We start from the raw sequence: 14,476 nt of genomic DNA on the forward strand, positions 1-14,476 counted from the left end.
TAAGCACATGTGATAGATTTCCTATTAGGTGGTATTTATTGACCATGATAGAATCATTAAACAATCAAAGATGTGAAGAATGGATGGTAGTGAGTGAATTTGCTTTTGTTTTTGTCTTCTTTTTTGTGGCATTGCTGATTGCACACCAGCATGCTTCAGGGTTTGCCTTCAGATTCCCCTCCTAAGTCAGAAAACTGGAAGATCTTACCTTGATTGTTTCTCATTTGAATTATAGCTAAGATTATCACCCCTTAGTGAAAGAGGAGAGTGAAAAAGTTGGCTTAAAACTCAACATTCAGAAAAACGAAGATCATGGCATCTGGTCCCATCACTTCATGGGAAATAGATGGGGAAACAGTGTCAGACTTTGTTTTTTGGGGGCTCCAAAATCACTGCAGATGGTGACTGCAGCCATGAAATTAAAAGACGCTTACTCCTTGGAAGGAAAGTTACAACCAACCTAGATAGCATATTCAAAAGCAGAGACATTACTTTGTCAACAAAGGTCCGTCTAGTCAAGGCTATGGTTTTTCCAGTAGTCATGTATGGATGTGAGAGTTGGACTGTGAAGAAAGCTGTGTGCTGAAGAATTGATGCTTTTGAACTGTGGTGTTGGAGAAGACTCTTGAGAGTCCCTTGGACTGCAAGGAGATCCAACCAGTCCATTCGGAAGGAGATCAGCCCTGGGATTTCTTTGGAAGGAATGATGCTAAAGCTGAAACTCCAGTACTTTGTCCACCTCATGTGAAGAGTTGACTCATTGGAAAAGACTCTGATGCTGGGAGGGATTGGGGGCAGGAGGAGAAGGGGATGACAGAGGATGAGAAGACTAGATGTCATCACTGACTCGATGGACTTGAGTTTGAGTGAACTCTGATGGACAGGGAGGCCTGGCGTGCTGCGATTCATGGGGTTGTAAAGAGTTGGACAGGACTGAGCAACTGAACTGAACTGATCACCCCTTCATGGATCACAACTTTGTTGTGGTGAAGGGGCTTAGGTAACTCAGTGAAGCTATGAGTCATGCTGTGCAGGGCTGCTACTGCTATTGCTGCTAAGTTGCTTCAGTCATGTCTGACTCTTTGCGACCCCATAGACAGCAGCCCACCAGGCTCCCCCCTCCCTGGGATTCTCCTGGCAAGAACACTGGAGTGGGTTGACATTCCCTTCTCCAATGCATGAAAGTGAAAAGTGAAAGTAAAGTTGCTCAGTCATGTCCGACTTGTAGTGACCCCATGGACTGCAGCCCACCAGGCTGCTCCATCCATGGGATTTTCCAGGCAAGAGTACTGAAGTGGGGTGCCAGGCTCCCTAAGATAAACGGGTCACAGTGAAGAGTTCTGACAAATCATGGTCCACTGGAGGAGGTAGTAGCAAAACACTCTTGTATTCTTACCAGGAGAACCCCATGAACAGTATGAAAAGACAAAAAGATATGACAGTGGAAGATGAGCCTCCCCAGGTCAGAAGGTGTGTGGTATGAGGAGGAAGGAAATGCCATGAAATGATGGGCCCAGATATGATGATCTTAGTTTTTTGAATGCTGAGCTTCAAGCCAGCTTTTTCACTCTCCTTTTTGTCCTTCATCAAGAGGTTCTTTAGTTTCGCTTCACTTTCTCCTTTTAGAGTGGTATCATCTGCCTATCTGAGGTTGTTGATATTTCTCCTGGCAAACTTGATTCCAGCTTATGCTTCTTCCAGTCTGGGATTTCATGTAATGCATTCTGCATATAAGTTAAATAAGCAGGGTGACAATATACAGTCTTCTCATACTCCTCTCCCGATTTTAAATCAGTCAGTGGTTCCACGTCTAGTTCCAACTGATATTTTTTTGTCCTACTACAGGTTTCTCGGGAGACAGGTAATTTGGTCTGGTACTCCCATCTCTTTAAGAATGTCACACAGTTTGTTGTGATCCACACAGTCAAAGGCTTTGGCATAGTCAGTAAAGCAGAAGCAGATGTTTTTCTGAAATTCCCTTGATTTCTCCATGATTCAACAATTGTTGGCAGTTTAATCTCTAGTTCCTCTGCCTTTTCTAAACCCAGCTTGTTCATCTGGAATTTCTCATTTCAAGTACTGTTGAAGCTTAGCTTGAAAGATTTTGAACATAACCTTGCTAGCATGTGAAATGAGCACAGTTATACAGTAGTTGGAATATTCTTTGCCATTGTCCTTCTTTGTGATTGAAATGAAAACTGAACTTTTTCAGCCCTGAGGCCACTGCTGAGCTTTCTAAACCTGCTGCTGTACTGAGTACAGCACTTTAGCAGTATCAACTTGGGATTTTAAATAGCTCAGCTGGAATTCTGTCACCTCCACTAGCTTTATAGTAATGCTTCCTAAGGCCCAACTTGACTTCATACTCCAGGATGTCCAGCTCTAGGTGAGTGACCACACCATAGTGGTTACCCATGTCATTAAGACATTTTTTGTATAGTTCTTCTGTGTATTCATCACCACTTCTTATTCTTTTCTGCTTGATAGTTCCCTTACTGTTTCTATCCTTTATTGTGCCCATTCTTATATGAATGTTCCCTTGATATTTCCAGTTTTCTTTAAGAGATCTGTTGTCTTCCGCACTCTGTTGTTTTCCTCTGTTTCTTTGCATTGTTCACTAAGGTCTTTTTATTTTTCCTTGCTTTTCTCTAGAATTCTGCATTCAGTTAGGAATATCCTTCCCTTTCTCCTTGACTTTCATTTTTTTTCTCAGCTATGTGTAAAGACTTCTCAGACAACCACTCTGCCTTCTTGCATTTCTTTTTCTTTGGGATGGTTTTGGACACTGCCTCCTGTACAATTATGAATCTCTGTCCACACTTCTTCAGGCACTCTGTCTACCAGATCTAATCCCTTGAATCTATTCATTAACTCTACTGTATAATCATAAGGGATTTGATTTAGGTCATATTTGAATACCCAACTGGTTTTCCCAACTTTCTTCAACTTAAATCTGAATTTTGCAATAAGGAGCTCACGATCTGAGCCACAGTCAGCCCCAGGTCTTCTTTTTGCAGACTGTATAGAGGTTCTCCATCTTCAGCTGCAAAGAGTAGAGTCAATCTGATTTCAGTATTAACCATCTGGTGATGTCCATGTGTAGTCATCTCTTGAGTTGTTGGAAGAAGGTATTTTCTATGACCAACATGTTCTCTTAACAAAACTGTGTTAGCTTTTGCTTTGCTTCATTTTGTACTCTGAGGTCAAACTTGCCTGTTCTGGTTATCTCTTGACTTCCTACTTTTGTATACCAGTCCCCTAAGATGAAAAGCACATATTTTTTGGTGTGAGTTCTAGAAGGCATTGTAGATCTTCATAGAACCAGTCAACTTCAGCTTCTTTGGTATCAGTGGTTGGGACACAGACTTGTATTACTATGATGCTGAATGATTGCCTTGGAAATGAACCAAGGTAATTCTGTCATTTTTGAGAGTGCACTCAAGTACTGCATTTCGTACTCTCCTGTTGACTCCAAGGGCTACTCCATTTCTTGCTCCCAGTAGTAGATACAGTGGTCATCTGAATTAAATTTGCCTTTTCCCATCCATTTCAGTTCACTGATTTCTAAGATGTCAATGTTCACTCTTGCCATTTCCTGTTTGACCATGTCCAATTTATGGACCTTGATTCATGGACCTAACATTCCAGGTTCTTATACAATATTGTTCTTTATAGCATCAACTTTCCTTTCACCACCAGGCCCATCCACAGCTGAGCATTATTTCTGCTTTGGCCCAGCTGCTTCATCTTTTCGGGAGCTATTACTAATTGTTCTTTGCTCCCCCTTTTCTGGAGCTATTACAAATTGCTCTTCACTCCTCATTTTCCAATGAGGTGTACTCATTGGAAAAGACCCTGATGCTGGGGAATGTTGAAGGCAAAAGGAAAGGGGCAGCAGAGAATGGGAAGTTTAGATAGCATCACTGACTCAGTGAACAGGAATTTGAGCAAACTCCCAGAAATAATGGAGGATAGAGGAGCCTGGAGTGCTACAGTCTATGGGGTTGCAAAGAGTTGGGTACAGCTTAGTGACTGCATAGCAGCAACAGTAACAGCAGGAATATCTAGCTCATATTTTATTTCATCAGATTTTTAAAATAATTTTTAATGAAGATGTTTTCCTTGTACATATTTTCCTTTTTCTGCACGTAGTTTTTTCATCACACATGTTCAGAACTCACTTCTACCATTACTGTTTCATCTCTGTAAAATCGTCATGTTTCCACTTTGCTTCATCCCTTTTATCTTTTTCCTGTTGCTCATATCTTCTTTCATTTTATTTCCAATTAGTGGTGTTTTTTTTTTCCACTCTTGACTGTGACCAAGTATTCTTAGAAGTCCTTAAATCTGGATTCTTTACCTTCCCTTCTCTACAAATACTCAGTAATATGCTTCTTGCCGCATCTTCTTGTGACTCTGTTTTATCTCTTTTCCCTGTCATTCTGCTCTCATGTTTCTCTGTGATACTCTCTATTCTGGGATCCTTTTCTTGTTTAAGGCACTTTCTAAATCACTGACCGTAGTTGGCCATCACCCTTTCTTATTTTGTTTTGAAATCTCAGCAGGTACAATCTCTGCTGTTTTTCAGGCCTCTGAATGTGGTGGTGAACCAGAAGCTAGGTTTTCCTTGTGCATCATTGCTACAGAAATTCCCACTCTAACCATCGTTGTTTTAAGGAGAAAAAGTTGATGGTGGTACCACTTGTTACGGAGTTGTGTTGCTCTTTAAGATTATTGACATTTTCGCTAGGTTGCATCTTGCTTGTCTTTTGAACCACAGTTATAGGAGGTTTGGTTAAATATGACTAATTTAATTAAAACAGCTTGTTTTTCTATCTCACCTCCCCTCATGCTGAGCAGCCAGCATTTGATGAAGCAGCTGACCAGCTCTGAGTCTGGCTCATCCTGTGCACCTGAGAGAGAGAGGTGGACAAATGCTATGTAATCTCTCCACCATCCCCACCTCCAGTAGAAAGTAAATTCTTGTTTCCTGAAACTACCAGTTATTTTAGATACCTCAGAGCCTAATGGCACATTCTGACTTTTAAGAAAATACACATTCAGTTCAGTTCAGTTCAGTCGCTCAGTCGTGTTCGACTCTTTGCAACCCCATGAATCGCAGCACGCCAGGCCTCCCTGTCCATCACCATCTCCCGGAGTTCACTCAGACTCACTTCCATCGAGTCCGTGATGCCATCCAGCCATCTCATCCTCTGTTGTCCCCTTCTCCTCCTGCCCCCAATCCCTCCCAGCATCTAAGTCTTTTCCAATGAGTCAACTCTTCACATGAGGTGGCCACAGTACTGGAGTTTCAGCTTTAGCATCATTCCTTCCAAAGAAATCCCAGGGCTGATCTCCTTCAGAATGAACTGGTTGGATCTCCTTGCAATCCAAGGGACTCTCAAGAGTCTTCTCCAGCATCACAGTTCAAAAGCATCAATTCTTTGGTGCTCAGCTTTCTTCACAGTCCAACTTTCACATCTGTTCATGACCACGGGAAAAACCATAGCCTTGACTAGACGGACCTTAGTTGGCAAAATAATGTCTCTGCTTTTCAATATGCTTTCTAGGTTGGTCATAACTTTTCTTCCAAGGAGTAAGATACACATTAGTCCACTCTTATCCAAGGTTTCGGTTACCATGGTCAAACTGTTCTGGTAGTGTGATGGTATTGTCCTGCCTGCTCCGGCTTGAGATGAGACTCACCCCTCTGCCCAGTGTGTCTCAGCCATTCGCCGCTCAGCAGCTCTCTTGGTTGTTAGGTTGGCTGTTGCAGTGCTTGTGTTCAAGTGACCCTTATTTTACTTCATAATGGCCCCAAGTGCAGAAGTGATGCTGGCAATTCAGAAATGCCAAATATAAGCTGTAAAGTACTTCCTTTAAGTGAAAAGTGTAAATGTTCTTGATTTAAGAGGAGAAAAAAACATCATATGCTGAGGTTGCTAAGATCTGTGGTAAGAATGAATCTTCCATCTGTGAAATTGTGAAAAATGAAAAAGAAATTTGTGCTGATTTTGCTGTCACACCTCAAACTGTGAAAGTTATAGCCACAGGGCATGATAATTGTTCAGTTAAGATGGAAAACACACTAACTTTGTATAGTAAGGTATTTTGAGAGAGCTAGAGTACATTCACATAACTGTTATCACAGTATAGTTATTGTTTTATTATCACTTGTTAATCTCTTACTATGCTTAATTTGTCAATTAAACTTTATCATGGGTATGTATGTATGTATGAGAAATAACAGTACATACAGGTTTCAGTGCTATCTGTGGTTTTAGGGATCCATTGGAGGTCTTGGAATGCTTTCCCAATGGTTAGGGAAGGCTTCTGTATATACAGAAATAATAGGGTTTTCTAGTCTTAGGAATTCACTCCTTTGATACCTGAAAACCAAAACGTGTGTTGATATATTTGGGTATGATTTATTTTCAAAGGATTTTTTTTTCCCGAGAAGGACCATTTGTTACGATGTTTCACTTGGGAGATGAGTATCTATCTTTTTTCTGTGTCATTTGAGTTTTATATGAGGCCTGTGTAACCCCTGTTCTTCTCCAGACTTGAGCTTAGAAGTTATTCTCTTTCCAAAGCTTTCCTGGGCTTGGCTTGTGTTAGGGCTTGGCTTGTGTGCTGTGTACTCCGACCTCCCACACTTGCCCTAGTAGCTGTCAGTTCATTTTCTAAGTGTTTGTTAGCTTGTCTCTTTCCCATCTTCCAGGGTAGATTCCTCACTGTCATGGGCATTGTCTTATTTATTGTGGTAAACGTGTGGTAAATATGTTATTGCTGGAATTGAATACTAAAACTAAGCATGTCTTTGATCTATAATGTGGCATTACACTCCAGGTGACCTATCCCAGGTTGTGACTTCATACTGGTTTGCCTTTGTTTTTATCTTATTAGTTAATTAACTGACATTGTCCTTGGTGCCCTGTATGCACTTTAGATATTTGATGAATGAGTGAATAAATGCAGATTTTACTAATTAGCGACTTTATTTATACCTTCATTCTGAAAGACTTTAATTTTTATAGTCAATCGCCTCATTAGATTTCACATAGTAGAAATATAAACTCACCATGTATGCTTTGGGTATGGACGGCTAAAACAAATTTTTGTTATTTTTATTGCTGGATTTTATTTGTAGCTCTCTTCTCCTCATCCAAAGTCATTCAACTTCTTGTGAGCATGCACACTTGAAAGGAAAAGGTAAGGGCCACGTTCAGTAGACACAAACTGGCTGAATGATAGGAAGATTGGTCAAATCTCTCTTGTCTGCAAGTACTATTTTAAAAATATGTTATTGCTGGAATTGAATACTAAAACTAAGCATGTTCCATGTGACCTATCCCAGGGTGTGACTTCATACTGGTTTGCCTTTGTTTTTATCTTATTAGTTAATTAACATCAGCTAATAAGCTACTATTATACCTTGGTTGCTCTGATGGTAATGTATCTGCCCGCCATGCAGGAGACTCGGTTTGATCCCTGGGTCAGGAAGATCCCCTGGAAAAGGGAATGGCTATCCACTGCAGTATTTTTTCCTGAAGAATTCCATGGACAGGGGATCCTGGTGGGCTATACTCCATTGGGTTGAAAAGTTGGACACAACTGAGCAACTAACTGATATTAATTACCTTACCAATAGCCAGTAAGGCCGAGATAATTATGTGATAAAAGGTTTGGATCAATGAATAATTATAATTGAAGCTGAATGTAATTATGTGATTTTGAGGTGTTCAGTGTAATTCCATTTAACTTCCATCTTGAAACTAGAGCACTAGGAAGGATTATTGACAAAAGGAAAAGAGACATAAAGATGAAGTTGACTCACGTTTGAGCTGTGTGCAGATGGTCATGGTGGGAAACCTGGATGGCTCTGCTCACCCCAGCATCACTCTTCTTCTCACATGCTCTTTTTGTGCCACACTCCCCGTGGTACTTTGCTACTTCAGGTCTCCGTCCAGTAGCATCTGCTCTTCTCTCTGTGTGAGATTCTCTTGCTTCTCTCCATCCGGGTAACACTTATCTGTGATTAGAACTCAGCTAAGTGCAGTAGCTGCAGGGTGCCTTTTCTAACCCCAAGTCTGATTTAGATGGCTCCCCTGTTCTAGTGTCTTCACTCTGGCACTTTCTACTTTGTTCTGTAATCCTTGCATTGTCAGACCTTTCTGCTAGTCTCCTTAAGGGCAGAGAAGATCTTGCAGTGCTCTGTTGAATTTGATTTCTAACTATTTTTGTAATGGTAGTGCTAAAAACCTACTAAAACTGGGCCTTTTGTGAACTATATACTGAATTCTGCATCGTATCTGGTGTACAGCATATCTAATAAAAAATGGCTCTTTATATTTTCTATTCCTTGTTTTATTCAAGCTTTAACAAGTCTTAAAATCACATAGCTGATTTTGTAAACCAGTCTCCTTAGATTTGAATCCTGGCATTGTCACTAATGGTGACTTTAGACTGCTTATTCACCTTTACCTTGGTTTCCCCAGCTATACATTGTAAGGGTAGAAATTACAATAACATGGCTCTCATAAGATATTGATCGGAGAAGGCAATGGCAGCCCGCTCCAGTACTCTTGCCTGGAAAATCCCATGGACAGAGGAGCCTGGTAGGCTGCAGTCCATGGGGTTGCTAAGAGTTGGACGCAACTTAGCAGCAGCAGCAGCATAAGATATTGATAGGGTCTAAGTGAAATTATACATGTGGATGGAGCTCCTGCATAACATCTTCCTGAAAAACCACTGACTTCCTCCTGCTTACTTGAGAACCCATGGAATTCATAGACTTGCAGAGTAGTTTCAACTGCTCAGAGTGTACTGTGGACTTTGTCAGTTTTCCACATTGATCTGGAGGAATTTCAGAGAGTGATGTGCCACCTCTGGAGCCTAACAGGCAACTTGCCTTGTGTCTCATTATAACCCATGCTTCAGTTTACAGGGCACAGTGAGCTTATCACTGGGATGCTGTCCTCACTGGGGCTGGGTTGGCCCCTTTTCTTACAGTTTCTTCTGTACTTGGAGGGAATGTGAGTACCGGTAGGATCTTCAGAAGTTTTGATGTGAACTCGACAGAAATAGGGCTTCCCAGGTGTCTCAGTGGTAAAGAACCCACCTGCCAATTCAGGAACCGCAGGAGATGCAGGTTAGATCCCTGGATTGAAAAGATCCCCTGGAGGAGGAAATGGCAACCCACTCCACTGTTCTTGCTGAGATAATCCCATGGACAGAGGAGCCTGGTAGGCTACAGTCCATAGGGTTGCAAAGAGTTGAAAACGACTGAATCAACTGAGCTCACACAGCACAGCACAGAAAGAAGTTTGAAAGTGGTGTGGAAATGGATCACTCAAAGACTGGGTTAAGCTCTTGTGAAAATGTTTCTTGTAAGCTATCTGAAATTGCAGAAGCTGGCAGGTACCCTTGTGGGGAATGGGGATAATTGAGCAGGAGGCCCAGTGTCACCTAGGTACACTATACTCATGAATTCAGTGTCAGGATATTTGAGGTGCAGAAAGGACTTTGGGCTCATCACACCTTGTTTCAGTCGTCAACAACGTGATTGCCAGTAAGGTTGGTGGAGTCCTCTTCTTTTTCCTGAAATCAATGCCAGCATAGATTTTTCTCAAAAAGATATTCTGTGATATTCTTATTTAGCTGGAGCATTTCATCTAGCAGCTTATATAGCTTGTGAAAAATGTTTACTGCATGTTTTTGAATGCATTAGAATGCACATCCATTAAAATGGATGTTTTAGAACTGGAAGTGTAATTATATGTACTGAATAACTTTTAAGATAACAAAATGCATTTTAATTTTATGTGTGGTAATATTTTCTGACTTTGAAGAATGAGATGTTTTATACTGGAAAATGTTCTGATTAAGTTAACCTTCGAATGCTCAAATGGCTTTGATGCAGCAAGTAGTTGAATATAACTTTACCTTTGCTTCATGACCCAGGACATTTCCTGTGTCTGTATAGTTTTGGTACTTTGACCCAGTTTAGTTTCTGTGTGTGTTTTATTTTGTCTTGTCTTAGTGTCATACCACCATCTGCCACTTCTGTTGATGCAGTTCTTAATATAAACAACTTTCCCTTCATACTCCATTGATAATTTGCTGCCAGTAACTTTCATTAGGTTGAGATAACAAAAGCAAAATTCTGAGTGAGGGCAAAGGCATGTTGGTCTGTGTCATGGCTGTTTTATTTGTGCTTCATGTTTGGGAACTCATTTTTAAGGATGGCAGTTTTTAGTTAAGTCTTCAGAAAATTGGGCTTTCACTGTAAAAGTTTTGCATAGGATGTTCAATACATTTACTGTTGTTATCATTTAAATTTTTTCTCTCTCTCTTGTAAACAGTCAGAATTTGCTGTGTGATGTCACAATTGTGGCCGAAGACATGGAAATTTCTGCTCATAGAGTGGTGCTGGCTGCCTGTAGTCCTTACTTTCACGCCATGTTTACAGGTATGAAATGTTTTGGTTATGGACGTTTATAAAATGTATACAGATTTGGGCTTTTCTTTCCACATTTTCTTTTTTCACTTATTTTTGGCTGCACGCAGTCTTCCTTGCTTCATGAGGGCTTTCTCTGGTTGTGGTGAGAAGGGGCTGCTCTCATTGCAGTGACGGGCAACTCATTGTGATGGCTTCTCTGGTTGCAAAGCACAGGCTCTAGGCACGCGGGCTTCTGTAATCGCGGCACACAGGCTCAGTGGGTGCAGCTCGCAGGCTTTAGAGCATAGGCTCAGTAGTTGTGGCACATGAACTTAGCTGCTCCATAACATGTGTAATCTTCCCGCACCAGGGATCAAACCCTTGTCCTCTGCATTGACAGGCAGATTCTTAGCACTATGCCACCAGGGAAGTCCCAGATTTTATTTTCTTATTAACATTTTATTGTTATGAAATTAATTATTGTAGTAGAAGAAAATGGTATTGTTTTGTTTTAAATTCCTCTTCATCTTTGTTTTATATTATTATCATGTTGTGTACATACGTGTGTGCATTACATACAAGTACAATTTTATGCTCAGCCTCCCCCTTTTGCATTTATATTTGCATATATTGGCTAAGTTTGCCTCCTTGCAGTTTATAAGAGCTTTTAGCACTTTCCTATTTTGACAAAAGTAAATTGCTTTTACTGTTCTGCATTTCTTCAAAGGATTTTCACATTTGCCTCACCACTGTTTATAGTGAACAAATAAATGTTTAGTAAATGCCTTTTGATTCAGCAATACAAGAAAATAGAGTGGATACTTAGTTACAAAAATACATAGAATAATTTTAGTATTTCGGACAAAAAAAAAGTAGTTTACTCATGCCACACTCGAAGCTGTTAAATTCATTTTTCTGTCTTCAAACCCTTTAAAAAAATACAGTTGATGTACAATATTTTGTTTTAAGAGCACTGTTTAATGATTTGGCATTTGCATGCTTTATGAAATGGTCAGATGGTCACTATATGAGCCCTTTAGTCACATATCCCCACACAGAATCACTATAGTATCACTGTCTTTATGTTGTGTATTACATCCCCATGACTTTATTCTTTTCATAATTATAGGTTTATATCACTTAACTATTCACCTAATTCTCCCCCTTTCCACCGTACTCACCTGTGTCAGTCTCCCGTTTGTTCTCTGTGTTTGTTGATTCTGTTTTCACTTTATTTTGTTTGTTTTGTTATCTTTGATTTCACATGAAATCATGTAGTATTTGTAGTCTCTGTTTGACTTATTTCACTTACATGATATCCTCTAGGTATATCCATGTTGTTGCAAATGGTAAGATTTCATTCTTTTTTATGCCTATTCATATTTCATTGTATGTATACCATATATTCTTTATCCTTTTATCTATCAGTGGACAAAGGTTGCTTTATATGGTGGCTATTGTAAGCAGTGCTGCAATGAATGTAGAGGTGGACATATTTTTCCAGTTACTGTTTTTGTTTTCTTCAGGTGTGAAGAAGGTGGAATTGGTGAATCATATGGTAGTTGTATTTTTAATTTTTTGAGGCACCTCCATACTGTTTTCCATAGTGGTTGTACTAGTTTACAATCCTGCAAACAGTGCACAAAGGTTTTTCTTTACATCTTCACCAATATTTCTTATTTGTTAACTTCTTCAGAATAGCCATTCTGACAGGTATGATATAGATCTTATTCTGATTTTGATTTGCATTTCCCTGGTTATTAGTGATGCTGACTACCTTTTCATATGTCTGTTGGCCATCTGTATGTCTTCTTTGGAGCCATGGCTATACAAGTACTCTGCCCATTTTTATTTTTATTTTTGATGTTCAGTTGTATGACTTTTTTGTTTATTTTGGATGGAAACTCCTTATTGGATGGTTCATTTGGAAATACTTTCTTTCACTTGGTAGGCTGCCTTCCTAGTTGTTGATAGTTTTCGCTGTGCAAAAGCTTCTTAGTTTCGTGTAGTCCCATGTGTTAATCTTTGCTTTTGTTGCCCTTCCCTGAGGAGAGAAATCCAATAAATATTGCTTTAATCATACTGTCTTGCTTTCCTCTAGGAATTTTATGGTTTCAGGTCTTACATTAAGTCTTTAATCCATTTTGAGTTTATTTTTGTGCATGATATTAGAAAGCAATCCAGTTGGATTCTTTTGTATGTAGCTGTCCACTTTTCCCAGCATCATTTATTGAACAGACTGTCTACTCCCCATTGCCTTCTTTGTTGGAGATTAACTGACCATTTAAGTTTTGATTTATTTCTGTACTCTCTATTTAGTTACATTGACCCATGTATTTTTCCTTTTTTTGTTCTAATACCAGACTATTTTGATTTTTGTAACTTTGTAATAGAATTTAAAGTCAGGGAACATGATACCTCCCTCTTTGTTCTCCCCTCTTAAGATTGTTTTGGCTATTTGGGGTGTTTCCAGACAAATTTTAGATTTGTTCTGGTTCGGTGAAAAGTATCATGGGTATTTTGATAGGGATTGCATTGAATCTATAGATTACTTTAGGATTTATGATCATTTTAACCATATTAATTCTTCAAACCCATGAGCATAGTATTCTTTCCATTTGCTTTTGTTGTCTTTAGTTTCTTTCATCCATGTCTTATAGCTTTCAAAGTACAAGTTTTTTTGCCTCTTTGGTTGTGTTTATTCCAAGGTATTTTATTCTTTTGGATGAAATTGTAAATGTGATCAATTTCTCTTTCTGATAGTTTGTTATTAGTGTATAGAAACACAGCATGTTTCTGAATGTTACATTTTTATTCTAGATCTTTACTGAGTTTATGTATTAAATTAATTCTGATAGTTTTGGGTGGCATTATTAGCATTTTCTATATATGGTCATGTCCTCTGCAAACATTGACAGTTTTACTTCTTCTTTTCCAATTTAGATTCCTTTTATTTATTTTTCTTCTCTGTTTGCTGTGGGTAGAACTTCCAAAACTATGTTGGATAAAAGTGGCAAGAGTGGACATCATTGTCTTGTTCCTGATTTTAGAAGATATGCTCTCAGCTTTTCACCATTGAGTATGATAACTGTGGGCTTGTCATATATGGCCTTATTATATTGAGGTAGGTTCATGGATATTGAATTTTATCAATAGCTTTTTGTGCATCTGTTGATATGATCATATCATTTTTATTCAGTCTATTTAAGTGGTATATCTCATTGATTGGTTTGTGGAGTATTAAATCATCTTTAATCATAATGTCTCTAGGATAAAGTCCACTTGATACAGTGTATGATTCTTTTGGTGCATTGTTGATTTCAGTTTACTAATATTTTGAGAGTTTTTGCACCTGTGTTCATCAGTGGTACTGGGCTGTAATTTTATTTTGGGGATGGTGTTTTTGCCTGTTTTGGTAGGGTGATGCTGATCTTACAGAATGCATTCCAAAGTATTCCTTTGTCTTCAGTTTTATGGCATAGTTTGAGTTGGTATTAACTCTTTAAGTGTTTGATAGAATATCACCTATTGGTCCTGGATTTTTTGTTGGTAATTTTCACAATTCTTGGTTCAGTTTCATTACTGGTAAGCAGTCTTCATATTTTATGTGTCTTCCTGATTGTCTTTGGAGATTGTATATTGCTTGGAATACATCTATTTTAAATTGCCCATTTTGTTGGTTCACAGTAATATCTAATGATCTTTTGTATTTTTGTGGTTTCACCTGTAATTTCTCAATTGTTTATTTGGGCCCTGTCTTATGAGTCTGGCTAAAGAGTTATTAATTTTGTGTATCTTTTCGAAGAACTAGCTCTTCCATTGATCTTTTCTGGTTTTTAGTCTTTATTTATTTTTGCTCTGAAATTAATTATTTCTTTCCTTCTACTAACTTTAGGTTTTGTTTATTTTAATTTTTCCAGTTCCTTTGGGTATAAGGTTAGATTGCTTTGAGATTTTTTTTATTTCCTGAAGTAGGCTTGTATGACTGCAAACTTTCCTCTTAGAACTGCTTTTGCTGTGTTCCATAGACTTTGG

The 14,476-nt window shown here is 38.9% G+C and overlaps 1 protein-coding gene across 1 annotated transcript in view; it reads left to right on the top strand.

The window, feature by feature from the left end:
• Window positions 1–14,476, top strand: part of KLHL2 (kelch like family member 2) — a 168,801-nt gene that overhangs the window by 32,106 nt on the left and 122,219 nt on the right. The window contains exon 3 of the mRNA XM_069556626.1: window positions 10,365–10,471. Within this exon, the coding sequence (XP_069412727.1) occupies window positions 10,365–10,471 (107 nt within the window). The remainder of the gene's footprint in view (window positions 1–10,364; window positions 10,472–14,476) is intronic.

Source organism: Ovis canadensis, chromosome 17 (genome assembly GCF_042477335.2).
Source record: "Ovis canadensis isolate MfBH-ARS-UI-01 breed Bighorn chromosome 17, ARS-UI_OviCan_v2, whole genome shotgun sequence".
NCBI classification, from domain to species: domain Eukaryota; kingdom Metazoa; phylum Chordata; class Mammalia; order Artiodactyla; family Bovidae; genus Ovis; species Ovis canadensis.